The sequence below is a fragment of the Salvia hispanica genome, chromosome 3 (genome assembly GCF_029641045.1).
Source record: "Salvia hispanica isolate PSC_SH4W2 chromosome 3, Shi_PSC_v1, whole genome shotgun sequence".
In the NCBI taxonomy this organism is placed as follows: Eukaryota; Viridiplantae; Streptophyta; class Magnoliopsida; order Lamiales; family Lamiaceae; genus Salvia; species Salvia hispanica.
Window position 1 is genome coordinate 27,683,403 of NC_142694.1, and position 17,955 is coordinate 27,701,357.

General features: G+C 41.7%; 1 protein-coding gene and 2 pseudogenes across 1 annotated transcript; 1 reads left to right on the plus strand and 2 right to left on the minus strand.

The window, feature by feature from the left end:
• Positions 1-421: 421 nt before the first annotated feature.
• Positions 422-2,151, minus strand: LOC148930479 (uncharacterized). Its single transcript, XM_089067650.1, has 2 exons — positions 1,013-2,151; positions 422-461 (listed from the first exon to the last, which is right to left on the minus strand). Exons 1-2 carry the CDS (start codon positions 2,149-2,151, stop codon positions 422-424), a joined length of 1,179 nt encoding a protein of 392 aa, XP_088923776.1.
• Positions 2,152-8,615: 6,464 nt separating this feature from the next.
• On the minus strand, positions 8,616-10,503 carry LOC125212001 (2-methylpropanoate--CoA ligase CCL4 pseudogene; annotated as a pseudogene).
• Positions 10,504-13,482: 2,979 nt separating this feature from the next.
• LOC125212918 (2-methylpropanoate--CoA ligase CCL4 pseudogene) lies at positions 13,483-15,354 on the plus strand (annotated as a pseudogene).
• Positions 15,355-17,955: the final 2,601 nt, after the last annotated feature.

The window sequence follows — 17,955 nt, forward strand, 5'->3', positions numbered from 1 at the left end:
TTGTGTCTAGATCAAAGTAAAAAAGTGAGTAAATTTTTCAAATACGTCAGATTTATGGTTTAAAAAATATACCCAAGTTAATCTAGTGCAATCGTCCACAAATAAAAGGAAATATTTAAATCCATGATCACCAATAATAGGAGCGGGACCCCAAACATCCGCATGTACTAAGGAAAAAATAGTCTTAACACGAGTATCGCGTGATCTCAAGGATTGTCTGTGGCTTTTTGCCAAAACGCAAGACTCACAAGTAATATCCTTAAAATGAGAAAACTTTGGAAAAAGCAATTTAAAATAACCCGAGGATGGATGCCCCAATCTGCGGTGCCACAACCAAGCTTCCCGGTTTGCAGATCCGTGAGCAAGCATTGCGGTGCCACCTTGTTGAGCAATCTCATCCACATAATAGAGACCTTGACGCTCAGTGCCACGCCCATTTATCCTCCTCGTCCTGATATCCTGTAATACGCAGAAATTTGGATGCATCAGTAATGTACAGTTTAATTCTTTCGTAATATGGCTGATAGACATGAGTTTATGGGATAATTTGGGCACATATAGGCAACTTTTAGTTTTAAGGTTGGAGAAATTTCGATGGTTCCACTCCCATTCACAACAGTTAATTCCCCATCAGCAGTTTGTATATGACTTTTTTTCGCTCCATCAAATTGAGAAAAATCATCTCTATCATAGGACATAGTATCAGTTGCCCCACAATAAAAAATCCATCCACTTTCCTTAGAATTGGTTCTACTTTAGGCAATACAAGCAATCGGGATATTCTCCAAAGGTGCAAAACGATTTGGGCTAAGGAAAGTATTTTCAGCTAATTTAGGGGTTTTATCTCGAAATTCATTATTTCTAGGGCTCAGATTGAATACTCTTAGAACTACAGGGGCTATAATAAAAATGACTCATGCAGTGGGGTGTTTTTTTAGCATCAATCGAACTTGGAGGACAAAATAGAAAATTAAATTGGGGATTAGGATTTGTCAACCCTAATCCCATATCTCCAATTGAGCCGCCTCCTTTTCTCTCGGCGAAAGCTGCCTCCCCAATTCCGGCTGCCCCGCCGGCTCTGCTGCCTCCGCCTTGCTGCTGGGCGATGTCCCCTGCTTTCCCACGGGCGACGGCGACCTCCCGGTTGCCCGCATCTTGCGGAAATAGTCCACCGCCTCCATCCTCCATCCCGATTGCCAACCGCGCCTTTGCCTTTTGATTCTCATCCCACCACTCCGGGAACCCGACGAGGAGAAAGCACGTTTCTCTGGTATGTTTGTTCTTTCCACAGTGTGAGCACCACATCTTTAATTTGTCGGGTTTGAATCCTCGGCGGTTGGGTGGTTGTGCGGTGGCTCGCGGTGGTGGCTGGTTCGGCCGTTGTTGAGGTTGGTTTCGGACGGCGAATCCGAGTCCAATTTGGCCCGATGATGAGTCGCCGTTGATTGCGCCGGTCTGGTGGTGGTCAGGGTCTGTTGCCGGCATCATCTTGCGTCGTGCGGCTTCTCTTTTCACCATCCCGTACGCGGTCTCGGCTGAGGGCAACGGGACCTCTTTGAGAATGTCCCTCCGGATTCCGTCGTATATCGGGTTGAGTCCTGTCAGAAATTTGAATAGGCGTCTGGTTCCTACATATGTTCGGAGTTGGCTGATTCCCTTGTCGCAGCAGTCGACCGGTTGATATTGGCTCCGGTCGATCTCGATCCAAACTCCGTGAAGTTGTCGCCAATACGTCTCGAGCCCCTGTTCTCCTTGGACGACCCTGCCTGCCTTCTCCTCCAAATCATACAACAAATATGGATCTGTCGTGCTTTCAAAAGTGGTTTGTAGGCTCTCCCGTAAAGCCTGTGCAGTCTGATGGTGTGCGAAATCGACAACGATTTCAGTCTCAATGTTGTCAATGATCCATGAGAATACGATCATATCGGCTTCCTCCCAACTTGAGTAGCCTCGCATTCCTGGTTCCGGTGGAGGCGGTGTACCGGTGATATATTGGTATGCCCGCCTCCCTACAATTGCTATTCTCATCAACCGTTTCCACATGGAGTAATTCGTCCCGTTAAGTTTAACGGCTAGAGTAACATTCTTGCTCATCTTTAATCGTCCATCCTCAATATTGTCTGGTTTCGGTTCCTCCTCGCTGTCTGACATTTTTGGTGTAGATTGCAGGTTCGCCTTCTTGGCCGAGAAAGGTTTCTAGGCTATGATGATATTTTTCTGAGCCTTTGCTCTGGTACCAAGTTGAAAGATCGGTATTGTATTCATTCAACTCAATTGTAATTATCGTATACATGCCTCTCTCTTAAGTATGCAAAGAATTACATAAAGATGGCAAGATTTGCCCTAATATTTATTCCCTAATTACCATGATTCTACAATCTTAAACCCATAATTAATCTTTTCCTTACTTACATATTTTTCCTTTCCAACAGAGGCGACTGAATTGAGGTGATGTACAGAGAGAGACGGCTAGAGCAGAGACGGGTGCAGCGAGGCATTGTCGCACGCAAGCGACGAATTTCTCTCCGATGGGAGGAAGAGAGAGGCGGCGCTGCCGCTGGGAAAGAGAAAAAAGAAAAGAAATTTTGGGAACTTCAATCCCACTTTGGGATTTCACGTAAGTCGCAAGGTAGAGAAAATATTGAAGAAGATTTGGGCTTGTTTTGTTTAATGTTTTGTGCAAATGAATTAATTTAAATATTTGGGCCTTTTGCTTTAATTAAGGAGATGGATTGGAGTAAATTTGGTTTGGGCCAAATTAATTGAATGGAAGATTGAGCCGGAGTACATTAAATCAGCGGGTGACTTCACGCACACTTTTTGAGAACGGAAGGGAACACAAGTTAAGGCTTTAAACGAACGAGGTGAGCTTTCAAACTAAATACTTTCAAGAGCTTTAGTTTTAATATATCGATTCGAGCATCATTTTATGTGACGAAATTCCTTTTAACTGAGACTGCAATTATTATTAGTTTTATTCCATGATGAGGTGATATATGATTAAAGTGAAAGTGATGTTATGTGATAGTATATGTGTTGATTTATTGAGTGATATTGTGAATTGCTTGACTTGTTGATGTGATGTGAGATGATGTTCGACCTTGACAGAAAAATGATTCAACTACGTTTTATGAGAAAAATGGACTTTGCAAAGGGTATATCATGCCATGTTTTTGTTTTGAGAAATGCATATCTGTTTGTTTAGCAAGGGAGTGGTCCCTACTAGACCTATTGAAATCGAATTCGGGTTTGACTAGGGAGTGAGTCCCTACTCAGGCTAGTGTACACCATTGGGGATTGTGAGCCGTCTTTTGTGTCGGCCGGTCCGGTGATCGAGTTGTGGCCATACTCTCGTTCACACGTTGTTGAGGTTGTTGATGTTGAGGTTGATGATATTGAGGTTGTTAAGATGATGATGTTGATGATTGCTTAGTGGGGAGTGAGTCCCTACTTTGAGTTAAATCGAATTTGGGTCCTAGAAAGGGTGCGTCCCTACTTGGACTAGTGTACATGATGAGGACTGTGAGTCATCGAATGGGTTGGCTGGTTTTCGTGCTCGTGGAAAGTGGCCTTACACGGCACCCTAAAGAACAAATATGGCAGTTTCTTAAATAATAAAAGAGAGATGGTTGTGTTTTTGAAATGGTGTGGAAAAACATTTGTGATGAGACGAAAGTTTGTGCTTGAAATGATTTTAGTGTTTCTCGACATTTTAAAGTAAAACCCGAGATTCACTCAATGGCGGCATGACATAACTGTTTTATAAAATTATTTTGGCATATGTTCACTGAATACATCAAGTACTCAGCCCTGCATTTGTTTTCCCTATGTGCAGGTTGAGCTGTGACGAGCGCAGTGGTTGTTGAGCATAAAAGTGACGAATGTTTATCAAATGTTCAGAATATGTTGTGTCTTCATACATAGCAGTATTCTACTCTCGAAATGCTTCCGCTGGGTTGTTGTCTTCTTTGAGTTCGGGTATTGTTGAGATAATATTCTTTTGAGTTGTTAATTGTTGAGATAATACTCTGATTTTATTTAAGCTATTCCCATTTATTTTGAGCTATGGTCGAGTTTTGTAGTTTCCCCCTTTCTTCCCCGCTTCTTTAACCCTCCTAGTCGCGATTCACCATGTTTTCTATCCTTAGAAAATGCGGGCGTGACAGTTCTACTTTCCACATGTCTCCAAAACACCTTGTCCCCCATTTTCACGTACACAGCCACATGTCGATCACTTTCACGTCCATCAGTCAGTAGAGTACCACATTTAATTCCTGTCTAAGTAGAACCTCAACCTAATCGTGGTAACTAACCAAAACCTTCCAGATTTTTACCACGATTGTCCTAACGTGTCCATCTCTGTGGGATTCGACCCTTACCTCCACTAAACTAGCCAGTAGAAGTGGGTTGAGGAATTTTATTGATACCAGGTTTAGGTTGTCGTGTCAACGACTCAACTAGGTAGGGATTTTCATCCTGATCAGTTGGATACACATCTGCATATAACACAACACCGAAAACCTGCTCTTTCACTTATCCATAGGCCATAGGGAATTTCATTTATCCATTCAAAATCCTTCTTTTACTAGAGAAAAATTTCCATTCCCTTGGGTCAAATATGATATTGCATTATGGAGTACATTTAATGAAGAACCCTATCCCATAATAAAATAAATGTTGAATGCATTTTCATTGCGAGAAGGGGCAATAGTTGAACCACGAATAAGCTTTTCCATTTGAAAAGGGAAAAAAAATAATACTAAAATCAGAACTTTGGCAACTTTAGAGCATCTCCAATCGCTTTAGGCCAGCCACAGGCTTGCCACTCTCTCTCCTGCCACGTCATCAGCACTAAAATTCCACCTGCCACATCATCATTTTAAGCAAATAGGCTAGCCGCAATAAAAAAAAATTCAAAAACAACTAAACTTACGGAATTAAATTTATGATAAATTACGGAATTAAATTTACGAGACATATTAATTTCATTTTTAAAAAAAGTACATTCATTAAAAAAAAATTACATAATAAAGAAAAAAACTATCGCCGTGCAGTCTTCCGTGCCCACAACTCTTCAATCATATCATTTTGGAGTTGAATATGAGCATTCACTTGGCGCATGTCGGCATGTGCCTGGAGGCGGCCGACTTCATCGTGAGGTACCCCCTTCTTACGTTGGGGGTGGCCACGCCATGGCTTGGACCGACTTCATCGTCATTGGCCCAATTAGTCAGTTGTACGCCTTGGTCTTCGACGATCATGTTGTGCAAGATAATGCAGGCGTACGTTATATCAGCAATGCAGCCGACATCCCATAAACGCGTTGGACCCTTAATTGCCGCCCAACGAGACTAGAGCACACCAAATGCGCGCTCCACGTCCTTGCGCGCCGACTCCTGCCGTTCCGCAAAGTAGGCCTTCATGTCATCATTTCCGTGCCTGATCGTCTTCACAAAGACGGGCCACCTAAGGTATATCCTATTCGCCAAGTAGTAGCCCATATCATGCCAGTTGCCGTTGGCCACAAATGAGATGGCCGGACCGATGCCCTGACACTGCTCGTTGAAGAGGGGCGACGAGTTGAGGACGTTGAGGTCGTTGTTCGACCTAGCTACCCCAAAATCCACAGTCGGACGTTGAGGTCGTTGTTCGAACCCTAATACGCATGCCAGATCCACAACCGGTAATCATCTACGGCCTCGAGGATCATCGTGAGATTCTTTCCCTTGTAGCCGGTCGTGTAGGTCCCCTTCTAGACAGTCGGACAGTTCTTTCACTCCCAATGCATACAATGTATGCTGCCTAACATCCCGAGGAACCCATGCTGCTCCCCGTGCATCTGCATCAGATCCTGACAATCTTGGGAGGTAAGGCTTCGAAGGTACTGATCACGGAAAATTGCAATCATGCCCTGACAGAAAAACATATGACATTCCAGGACTGCCGACTCACCGATGTGGAGGTACTCATCCCACATGTTTGCTGCGCCTCCGTAGGCCAACTGCCTGATTGCCGCCGTGCACTTTTGAATAGGGATGTGGCCAGGTCTGCCAGCCGCATCGTGCCTGAAGCGGAAACACAGATATCGCTGCTCCAAAGCGTCAACGATACGCATAAACAGTACTCTGCGCATTCTAAAACGCCGCCTGAACAGGTTGACCCCAAACCGCGGATTCTCTGAGAAGTAGTCGTCATATAGCCGCTGATGTGCAGCTACGTGATCCCGATCAATCACTGTTCGGCGGTGGACAACTGGTCGAGGGCGAGGTACCACCGGCTGCAATGCCCTTTGCATGTACCGCTTCATCTCGCGGTTCATGTAGGCCTCCAATGCCTCGTTCATTCGCCGTTCGTACTCCTCAGCATCCCCACCACTACCACCACCACTACCACCCGCGTTACTCATTTCGCGTTGTTGCTCTTGTACAGAAATTTAAATAGAGAGAAAACTCGTTAAAACAAGTGGGGCAAATGAAAATGACGTGAAAATCGCGAATATATAGTGTTTCAAAAATAAAAAAATAATAAAAAATTGCGCTGGCCGATCGCTCGCCGATCGCCAGCCTGCAATGGCGGCCAGCGCCTTCAAATCGGCGTGCGCTTGCCTAATGGCTAGCCGATTTGCCACTCACCGATCGCAGTAGTTCGGCTAGCCGCTATTGAAGATGCTCTTATGAGAGTGTGAGGATGGTGATTTGAGAGTGTTCTTGTTGGGACCCTGAAATTTGGGATATACTAATATTCATTGATTTTCTTCATTATTTGAGACTTTTACACATAGACAGATTGACATGGATCCAATTGACACTAAAAAATGTTGTTTGGCTGAATGATTCGGTGTGGAAAAATTACATAACTCTCGTAAGTTTGTGATATAATTTGTTTTAAAATTTCATGTAAAATAGTCAAAATTTATGATTTTAGCTATTATTAGTCATAAAAATATTTCATTACATCTATAATAAATTCATAAGTACAACTCATCATACTTACCAATTACTATCATAAATTCATACAACTCATCATACTTACCCATTACCATGTGACAAACTCATGTTTTCATCGGTTTAATTGGTCTGTTGAGTTGCTTAATGTCGAGTTTATTGCTTGAATTGTTTATTTCTAGCCAATTATTCTATTATTTGGAGTTTTATTGTTTGTTGAGTGTTTTAGGCAAAAACAGACGAAAAGAATGTGAAAATTCGGGTGTGGAAGCTTTTGAAGGCAGCGAGGCCTCAAAACACTACACCCGGCCGAGTGGATTTTCAGCTAAGAAATCCTACCCGGTCGGGTACTGTTCCGCAGCTTCAAATGGTCAGAGAGGGTCCAAAAGGTGACACCCGGCTGGGTGGATTTTCATTGCATTAATTTCACCCGGCCGGGTCCGTGAAGTCAGCGAGTGTTTTAGCTGTTACGATTTTCGAAAGAAGAAAAGAAAAAAGGGGATCTAGGTTGGGAGAATTCTATTCTACCGCCTACCACACACTCTACACTTCCCCAAGAATACCTTGAAGATAGATTTGAAGATTGGAGACTACAAATCAAGAGATTGGAGTCTCTAATCCATAGAATCATTCCACATGAGTATTTATTTGCTTTCTTTGATGTATTTGATTGAATCCATTGTTTTGGTTTTCATGAAGAACATGAGTAGCTAAATTTATTGTGGAGTTTTGGTGAAGACTACAATGAGTGTTTGTGATTAATTCAAGGACTTCTTTTGATTACTTAGCTCTTGTGATTTCTTTGTTCATTCTTTTGCCTTTTCAATTCAATTGCTTAGCTACCAATTGGGTTTGTTTACCTTTATAGTTGTAATCGAGAGATACCTATCTAGGTTTGATAAAAGAGTGATCACTTTGATAATCTACACTCGAGAGAGGGGAACCTTAGTGAGGGCTTTGGTCTTTTGTTCTATGGAGTTAATCTAAACATATTAGAATGAGACTTCAATATTAAGGGTTAATCAACGAGGTGAGTACACTCGCGAGGGAGCTCAACCTAGACTAGCGACTTTCCTAGTAATCCTAGAGACATAAAATGAGCAATCGAAGTTGTTGAATCAATCGCATGACAATTCCATTGTAGTTGGATCCAAAACTCTACTCTCCTCTCCTCTTTGTGGTACCTTTTCACTCGTGTTTATTTCCTCTTGTTACTTTTAATTTCTTTTCATTGTTATATGCTTATAGTAGTGTTAGAACAAAACCATTTCTCTTTGGATTGTCTAGATAGTAGTCGAAATTTGTTCGTGGTACTTGAGTTGATACAATCTTGTCTCTATAGAATACGATGCTCTTGCTTGCTAATTGCTATACTAGCCCCGTACACTTACGGATATTATTTGTGTTAAAATAAGTCGAGTCACCGTGTATGTAAAATGAGATATACTATTACAAGCCTCCACTAACCTTTTTATTAAAATCGTGTCATTCGAAATATATTACTACTCCTAGTAGCATTTTTTAGCAAAGGGAATAAAATTTTTTAAGTCTAAGAAATAATGAGGAATGAGTTCCTTAATTCAAATCTCATGTGATGTATGAGTCCCCGCAGCTGCACATATTTTTTTATTCATATCTCATGTGCGTGTGTATGTGAATTGTATAATGTCATACACCAAAAAGTCAATCATTTCATAATCATGCATATCAGCAATACAACTGAAAAAAAATAACAAAGATCCAACAATTCAAATGCAGCTAAAAAAATAAAGCAAATAAAGAAATCCACTTTACGTTACTACATACATCAAACTCCATCAAAAGGCAAATCCATAGCAAAATAAGCAAATAATTAGAGAAAATGTGATTGGGAACTAAAGCTTACTGATGTTGGCCGAACCCATCGCCTTTGCGGCCTCTCTGAGCACAAACTTCTTTATTTTTCCGGTGGAAGTTTTAGGCAGCTCAGCCATTATCACCACCGTCTTTGGCGCCATATACCGCGGCATCCTCTCCCTGCAATACTCAATCACATCCTTCTCCGTCGGCTTCTCCTTCACCCCTTCCTTCAAGCTCACAAACGCACACGGCGTCTCTCCCCAGAATTCATCCGGCCTCGCCACCACCGCTGCCTCATTCACCGCCGGATGCGAATACAAAACCGATTCCACCTCCACGCTGCTCAGATTCTCTCCGCCGCTGATGATCACATCCTTTGACCGGTCCTTTATCTCTACATAGCCGTCGGGATGCATCACCGCGACGTCGCCAGTGAAGAACCACCCGTCTTTCATCACCTTGGCGGTCCCCTCCGCGTCTTTTAAATAGCCCAGCATCACGCAGCCGCCGCATAGCACTATTTCTCCTAAAGACTTGCCGTCACGCTCCACGCTCTTCCCCGTTTCAGCGTCGATCACATCGATCTCCGCCATCGCGGGAGTTCTCACGCCTTGTCTTGCTTTCAATCTCGCCCTCTCCGCTGATGAGAACTTGTTCCATTTCTTCTTCCACGTGCACCAAATCACCACCCCTCCTGTCTCCGTCAGACCATATCCATGGCTGACGGAGAACCCCAGCGATTCCGTCCGGTGAAGCACCGCCGCCGGAGGCGGCGATCCGGCGGTTAGGATTTCAACCGGCTTTTCCAGCGGCTTCGGATTGCCATTTGTGAGCATGTTGAGCACCACCGGCGCGCCACACATGTGCGTCACGTGGTACTTACGAATGGCGGCGTGGATTGCGGCGGCGTCGAATCTGCGGAGGCAGACATTGGTTCCACCCGCGGCGGCCATGCCCCAAGTGTAGCTCCACCCGTTGGCGTGGAACATCGGCAGCGTCCATAAATAAACCGGCTCCTTCGGCACCGACCATGAAATCAACGAATCAATCGTCGCGAGGAAGGTGCCACGGTGGCAGTGCACGACGCCTTTAGGCGCCGATGTAGTGCCGGAGGTGTAATTCAGAGTCAGCGGATCGAATTCGGTCTCAGGCTTAACCCAATCGAAATTAGGATCGCCTTTCTCCAAAACGGTGTCGTAATCCGCCACGAATCCAGGCTTGGAAGCACCTCTAGGCTGGGCTTCCTCAGCAATCAGGACGAGCCTCGGAAGCGGGCAAGTAGGCGGGAACAGAGAGATGGCTTCGAGCACGATTGATTGGGATTGGTAATCGACGAAGACAAGCTTGGACTCGGCGTGGCGGAGGATGACGGACATAGTGTGGGCGTTGATGCGAATGTTGACGGTGTTGAGGACGGCTCCGGCCATGGGGATGGCGAAGTGGAGCTCGTACATGGCGGGGATGTTTGGGGCGACGACGCTCACGACGTCGCCGCGGGTGATGCCTAATGAAGAGAGAGTGGAGGCGACCCTGAGGCAGCGGAGATAGGTCTCCGACCATGTGTAGGTGGAGGAGCCGTAGACGATGGAGGGGCAGTCGCCGTAGACGGTGGCAGCTCGCTCGATGAAGCTGATCGGCGTCAACGGCCTCGAGTTAGCCGGGCTTGGTTTCAGGTGATCCATCTTTCACAGAACGTGTTTGTTAGTAGTTTGGAATTCAACTTGATGGGATGATGATTTTATAATTTACAAAAGCTGTGTGTACTATCTTATGCGCGCATCACTCCATATGACCTCTATTTTTTACACATATTTGTCGTTGACCTTAATAACTTGCATTTCATATGTAGAGTATTATATTGCCACATTGTACATCCATTTTCTATGGCTTGTCATTTTGCATAGTTTAGAATCTTATTCATTCTCGATTGGTTGCCTAATACTCCCTCCACACCCAAATTAAGAATAATGTATTAAGTAGATAGTGAATAAAGTAATTGAGAATAAAATAAAATAAATGAACAGAGAATAAAATAAGAGAGAGGGTTACTTTTTGAAAAAAAAATCAAAATGACTCAAATATCTTGTAATTTCGCAAAATAGAAAAAATATATGATTCAATTAATATGGAACGAATGAAGTAAAAAATACTGCTTGTGTCGAAAGAGTAGACATGATTAATTGCTAATTCTCTCTAAAATACTGATCACTACAAAAAATTATGGATCATAGAATGTTGATCTAATACGGTACTAGTATTTAAATTGCCATATATATATATAATTTTATTTTTTATTACTTAAGATTTTCTAGATAATGCAGTAACTACCAAAATTTGGATGTATGATCGTTGTTCATGTACTGTATTAATTATATTAACACAATGGCTTGGGTATATTAACACAATTTAATATTGACACAATAAATGTATTTGATTGGCATTTTAGGATAGTTATATAATGTTGCTATTAAATTGCTTGTCGGAATATTTAAAAATTCACGAAAATATAATCAAAATTTGTCATCGAAACACATGCAATTAGGATGTCATTAAAGTCATTATAATTATTATTTTGATATATGTTGTGTGAAAAAATAATTTAAACCACTGTAGTTATATGAATTTAAAATTTTGAGATATTTTTTCAAGTTGTAATTATTTTTCTTTTTTCTTCGTTAGTTAGTTTTGATGATTTTGCAAAAATATTCTTGAGAGGGAAAGAATTTGCATAGGGAGAGAGAGAGAGTTTTGGAAAGTCAAAGTTCAGTTTCGAGCTTCAAACTTAATAATGGAGTACTAAAATTCTAATTTCTTCCTTCTGCAATTCTTGATCCTTTTGCACTCACTTTAGGAATTAGTTTGGCTTGCACTAACTAATAATCCCTTCGTCCTACAAAGATTGTCTCATTTTGATTGGGCACGGATTTTAAGAAATGTAATAAAAAGTGAGTTGAAAAAATTAGTAGAATGTGGGTCCTACTTTTATATATTAGTTTTATAATAAAATGTGAATATGAATGAGTTAGTGGACCATAGGTCCACTGCAAAAAATGATAAAAAGTGAAATGAGACAAATTTTGTAGGACGAACAAAAATGGAAAAATGAGATAATCTTTGTGAGACGGAGGGAGTATTCATTGCTGTCTTCTCTAGGAAGTTGTGGAAGAAATGCCAGGAGATTAAAAGAAGGAAGGGAAATGAAGGGGTTGGCTTTTATGAGAAATGACATGCAGGGAAGAAGAAGATAAGAGTTGTTGGAGTGCATGGAATAAGCCATACCTGAAGTCAATATATGGGGTAGAAGAAAATGCTTCCGTACATGATGAAGATGGAGTGATGAAAATGACTGAGAGATGGAACTACACAGCAGGCTGCTCACCCAAAGAAAAAGAGGTTGAACTGTCCAAATCCATTACATGTCCGAGAGCCCATAACATGCACAAGCTGCCCAGCCTTTCCACGAGCAAGTAAGGCCTTAGTGTGAGGAGGTGCTTCACATTTATGTCTTGCTTTTGTTTGTGTTTTATTTTTATTTTTTTAGTGTTTGTTTAAGTACCAAGATGAGCATTGCCAAGTGTGCATATTCATGTTTTAGTTAGTTGTGTTCAGTTTTTGACTTCGTGATTGTGTTAGAGTTGGATGATTCTAGTTAAGTAATTTAAGAATGATGAAATATTGAGTTTGACTTGAATAGATGCCACATCATGTGAGATTTGAGCCTTAGATGTTAAATACTCTCTAGTTTGTTTTTTTCTTATTCATTAGTGAGGGGAGGTTATGTACCACAAATACTCTGCTCCTGGTTTTCTGTTGGAGGACTAGAGAAACAGACCAAAAGGGAGAAGTGCATCTATAATGTGAAAGGAAAGAGGGGCAAAACAATCATTAAACAAAGAAAATGAAAACCTAGCCATTAGGGAGCTGTAATCAGTCACCAATTGAAGAAAATGGGGATCGGCCATTTCTGCACATAATGGAAATAATATTTGGATAATGGTTAAACAACCACCTGCCATTTTCACCTGCTTCACCAGGTCTTAAATAGAGAAGAGATATATTAATTCCTACACAATGTAGATGAGGAACTTTTGCCCATCTCCGAGGGGAGGGGACGAAATTATGAGAGTCATAATTTATATCTCTCGTCTATTCACCAATTGATAAAGTTATATTGGGCTAGATTAAGAATCTATAGAGGTTTGTTCGCCGCCCATCCATTCGCTCTGCCTTGGTACTGATATTCCTCATTCTTGTAGATGCCGCAAAAAGTTACATGTGTTGACATGTAGGGCCCGTGCTGGAAGTGTGACATGGAGGGTCAGTAGATGCTCTCAGTTGGAGGACACAGCCTCTAGGTAGAAAGGGCGACGCAGCCAACTTCCTCTCTCCTCCAAGAACCTCTGAGTGACGAGCCAATTGCAACGGGACCCGAGACGCGCTGCGGATGCCTTAAATAAAAGAACCACCTCCACTTTTAGAAAGTAATTAATAAATAAGAAAAGAAACTCATCTGGTCAAAATACCACCAGATTTTGGTGGCACGGCCCCCAGACATAAATGCCTTCTCCGAATGTAAGTGAAATATAAGCATCATATCATGTGTATAATTCTGAATTATGGATCTCAATTAATGCCGCTCTTCGAACATGTACATATACATATGTAGACCATATGCCTAGGAAGCAAACATTAACATCAGTATAGAAAAGAAGAGAGAGAGAGAGAGAGATATTCATATCACCTTACTAACTGATGGATCAATTGAAACCCAGCTCCGCCAACTCATGCCCCCTTACCCCACTCACATTTCTCCAACGCGCCGCCGTAGTCTACGGCGACTGCCCTTCCCTCATCTACAACTCCACCACCTACACCTGGTCCCAAACCCACTCCCGATGCCTCCGCGCCGCCTCCGCCATCGCCTCCCTGGGGTTTTCCTCCGGCGCCGTGGTGTCCGTGGTGGCGCCCAACATCCCCGCCATGTACGAGCTCCAATTCGCCGTCCCCATGGCCGGCTGCGTCCTCAACAACATCAACATCCGCCTCGACGCCCGAACCATCTCCCTCATCCTCCGCCACTCCGAATCCAAAGCCGTCTTCGTCGATTCCCACCTCCGCCCCATCGTGCTCGAGTCCATATCCCTCCTCCCGCCCGATGCTCCCCGCCCCGAGCTCATCCCCATCACCGACGAAGGCTACTACATCGACGACGATCGTCGCGATTTCGGTACTACATATGAGGAGATGCTACAGAATGGAAGTGAAAATTTTGAATGGGTGATTCCGGCTAGCGAGTGGGCCCCAATGACTTTGAATTACACCTCCGGCACTACTTCTTCACCGAAAGGAGTAATTCACAGCCATAGATCGCTTTTCATCATCACATTAGATTCATTGATCAATTGGTCCGTCCCCAAACAGCCAGTCTACCTCTGGACGCTGCCGATGTTCCACTCCAACGGCTGGAGCTACACCTGGGGCATGGCGGCGCTCGGCGGAGTCAACATCTGCCTCCGCCGCTTCGACGCTGGATCAGTTTACGACGCCATTAGCAACCATAAAGTCACTCACATGTGCGGCGCTCCGGTGATACTGACAATGCTCGCAAACTACCCTTCCGCGGCGCCGCTGAGATCCGCCGTCGAATTCATGACCGGCGGCGCGCCGCCGCCGCCGCAGGTGGTGCTGCGCACGGAGGCGCTGGGTTTTTCAATCAGCCACGGGTACGGGATGACGGAGGTGGCCGGGGTGATCGTGTCGTGCGCGTGGAAGCCGAATTGGAGCAAGCTTGCGGCTGCGGAGAGGGCGAGGTTGAAGGCGCGGCAAGGGGTTCGGACACTGGGGCTGACGGCGGTGGATGTGGTGGATCCTGACAACGGAAGGAGCGTTAAAAGAGATGGAGTGACGATGGGAGAGATTGTGGTGAGAGGAGGGACTTTAATGCTGGGGTATTTAAAAAATCCAGCGGCGACGGCGAAGTGCATGAGGGAGGACGGGTGGCTGTACACCGGCGACGTGGGCGTGATGCACCCGGACGGGTACCTGGAGATAAAGGACAGGTCGAAGGACATAATCATCAGCGGGGGGGAGAATGTGAGCAGCGTGGAGGTGGAGACGGTGCTGTATTCGAACCCGGTGGTGAATGAGGCGGCGGTGGTGGCGCGGCCGGATGAGTATTGGGGGGAGACGCCGTGCGCCTTCTTGAGCTTGAAGGAAGGGGTGAGTCCGAAGCCGCCTGAGGGGGAGATGATAGAGTTTTGTCGGGAGAGGCTGCCGCATTACATGGTGCCTAAGACGGTGGTGTTCATGGCGGAGTTGCCGAAAACGGCCACCGGGAAAGTGCAGAAGTATGCGCTGAGGGATATTGCTAACAAGATGGGGACGCTGTCGGCGGCCAGCCGGATGTAGGATGCTACTCAAACACCTATTTCTTTAATTGTTTGTTTAATTACTTGGAATTTAATGATTACCTATTTATGGAATTGGTTACTTAGTTAATCCTGAATATAACATGTTTTTTTTTTACCATTTATAAATAGAAAACAATAAAGAATTGTACGTTTTCTCTCCACTCTTATTCGTTCTTTCGTTCTTTCGGTATTTGTTAAATAACGCTTTTCTTTATGTTGTTTTTTGATAATTGGTACTCCCAGTCATTCCTTGTTAATAGAGACACTTCTTTTCGGCACGGAGATTAAGAATAGTGTGTTAAGTGGAGAATGAATAAAGTAAGAGAGATGGTTGCTTTTAGTCAAAAATAGAAATGACTCAATTATTTTAGAATTTTCTAAAATAGACTAATGACTCAATTAACACGGAATAGAGTAGTATCTTAATAACATGCTTAAAAAATTTATTACATAGAATCGTTTAATTTCTAGAGATTCCATTTCCATTAGTTGTGCAACTTAATTATGTTTTAGTTTGAATATGTTCTTTTTATAGTAATTACTAGTACAATTAGACATCAACAATATTGAATATTATTTGCATGTCTCTGAACATTATGACGCTATGACTATAGTCTATGGGCATCAACAAATATTGAATACTACGAATCACTTTATTTACATTTATTGCATAGTCGATTAGTATAAGAAGTATTTTACTCACGTTATTCATGGATCTCACCTACTTTTCTTATTCTTTTCATCATTCTTTCTTAACTACTTCTTCCGTTTCATAGTAATTGAGGCGTTTCTTTTCAACACGGAGATTAAGAAAAATTGTGTTAGGTGAGTTAAGTAGAGGGAGAATAAAGTGGAAAATGAAAAAGATAGAGAGATGAAGAAAGAAAAAAGTAAGAGAGAGTAAAGTAGGTGTGGAAAAATGTGTTGACTTTTACTGAAAAGGAAAATGACTCTGTTACTATGGAACGTACCAAAATAGTAAAATAACTCTATTACTATGGAACGGAGGGAGTACTTTACTATGAACAAAAAATACTGAAATGTTAACATCAAGATTTATATAAATGAAATAAATGAGAAATTATATAACTAAAATAAAAAAAATTATATATCACAACTAAAAATATATATAGTTGAAATATAAAAAAAAGAAATCATAACTTCAAAAATAAAACTAGAACCAAGATAGATTTAGCATAGCCTCGAGTGAAACCAAAAACTAGTTGTATTTCACATTTCTTTCCCTATTCTCGACAAACAAGTCCATGCACAAGGCGGTGTAGTGTATTGACATTAAATAATTTCATTCGATCTCAAGTGCTATGTCATTTCCTTCATCTCTATCGGTGCATTCCTCACGACTTCTATTCAACACCATGCTAGCACTCCTGTCTTTGCTCGGATCGCTCGATACTCCGCTTCTTGTGCATTGTTATTGCTATTATTTATATTGTTATTGTTTTCAATGTACTCTGTGTTCGCAGCTCTTAGCTTTAAATATTTGTTTTCATTTTAGAAAGAATCGTGTATTTGTTTTCATTTTAGAAAGAATAGTGTAATTTGATGGAAGATGATGATACATTGATAATTGTTTAGGAAAGGAATAAGTTTTAGGTGTCCAAATAAGTACTGTAAAGTATTAAGTTTGAATTTATTAATTCGGAGTAATTTAATTTTGAAGTATTCATTGTCGTCATGAAGGCGAGTTTGGTAAGAATGGAATGCACCAACTATCTATAGCTGTTGTTCATAATTATATATATAATTTATGAGTGTATTTTAGATATTTTCAAACTAAAAATTTATTGGTAAATTCATGACCCATGAATCATATGATCCACCCCCGGTCAATTAAGTGACCACCCAAAATCAGCAAAACTAGTTCGATGTATATATATAAATTAATTATTAAAAGGTCTTGCATTTAAGACTAATAGATTAGAAGACGCGTTTCTTTATTATGATGGCAATAAATTCACCGTTATTGATCTACAAATTATATATTGATATGTAGGTGTAAGTTGACATTAATTTCATTTTCTAGTTTCTCGAATAATCGGTTTTATTTTTATGTTATTATCAATTTAGTACGAGTACATAAATTTGGGTCGACTACTTCCGAGCAAACGATGCCAACGCCTTTTCTCTTCTATAATGTTATTGGCTACGGTAAGCTAAAAATATTTCAATTGATGCAGTGACCACATTATGTTCAAATTAATAGTACCATATTTAATTGATGTCAGATATTCTTTATTTTGAAGTAGCAATCATCCACATTATGTTCGGACAGTTGTATGGTTCGGCCATCCTAATAAAAGTTTAACCATAGATTAATAAATATTAATTATCTGAAATTAATACTAACTAGTACTTCTCTGTTCACAAAATAATGTTCTATATATTGATAATTCCACTAACTCTTTTCACCATTTTTATTCACATTTTAAAAAATTCGCACTAAGTTGAAGTCGGACTTTAAATCCTGCTTGGAGGGAGTAATAAATAAATTCACAACTTATATTACAATTAGATGATTAAGTGAATTAAAACCTAATATAACATAAATTACTACGGATACAATGTTAACTATGGTTGGCTAAATATTTAGTGTAAAATTTTTATTGTGAAGATATTTGATTGTGTTGTGGTGTCTAATCATTTTTTTTTTTTTTAAATCTTTTATGTGGCTTTGATTCATATCTTGAAATTTGAATGCTTGCTTGATTAGCTATTTTGTAAGCTCACTTAGATTAATTATG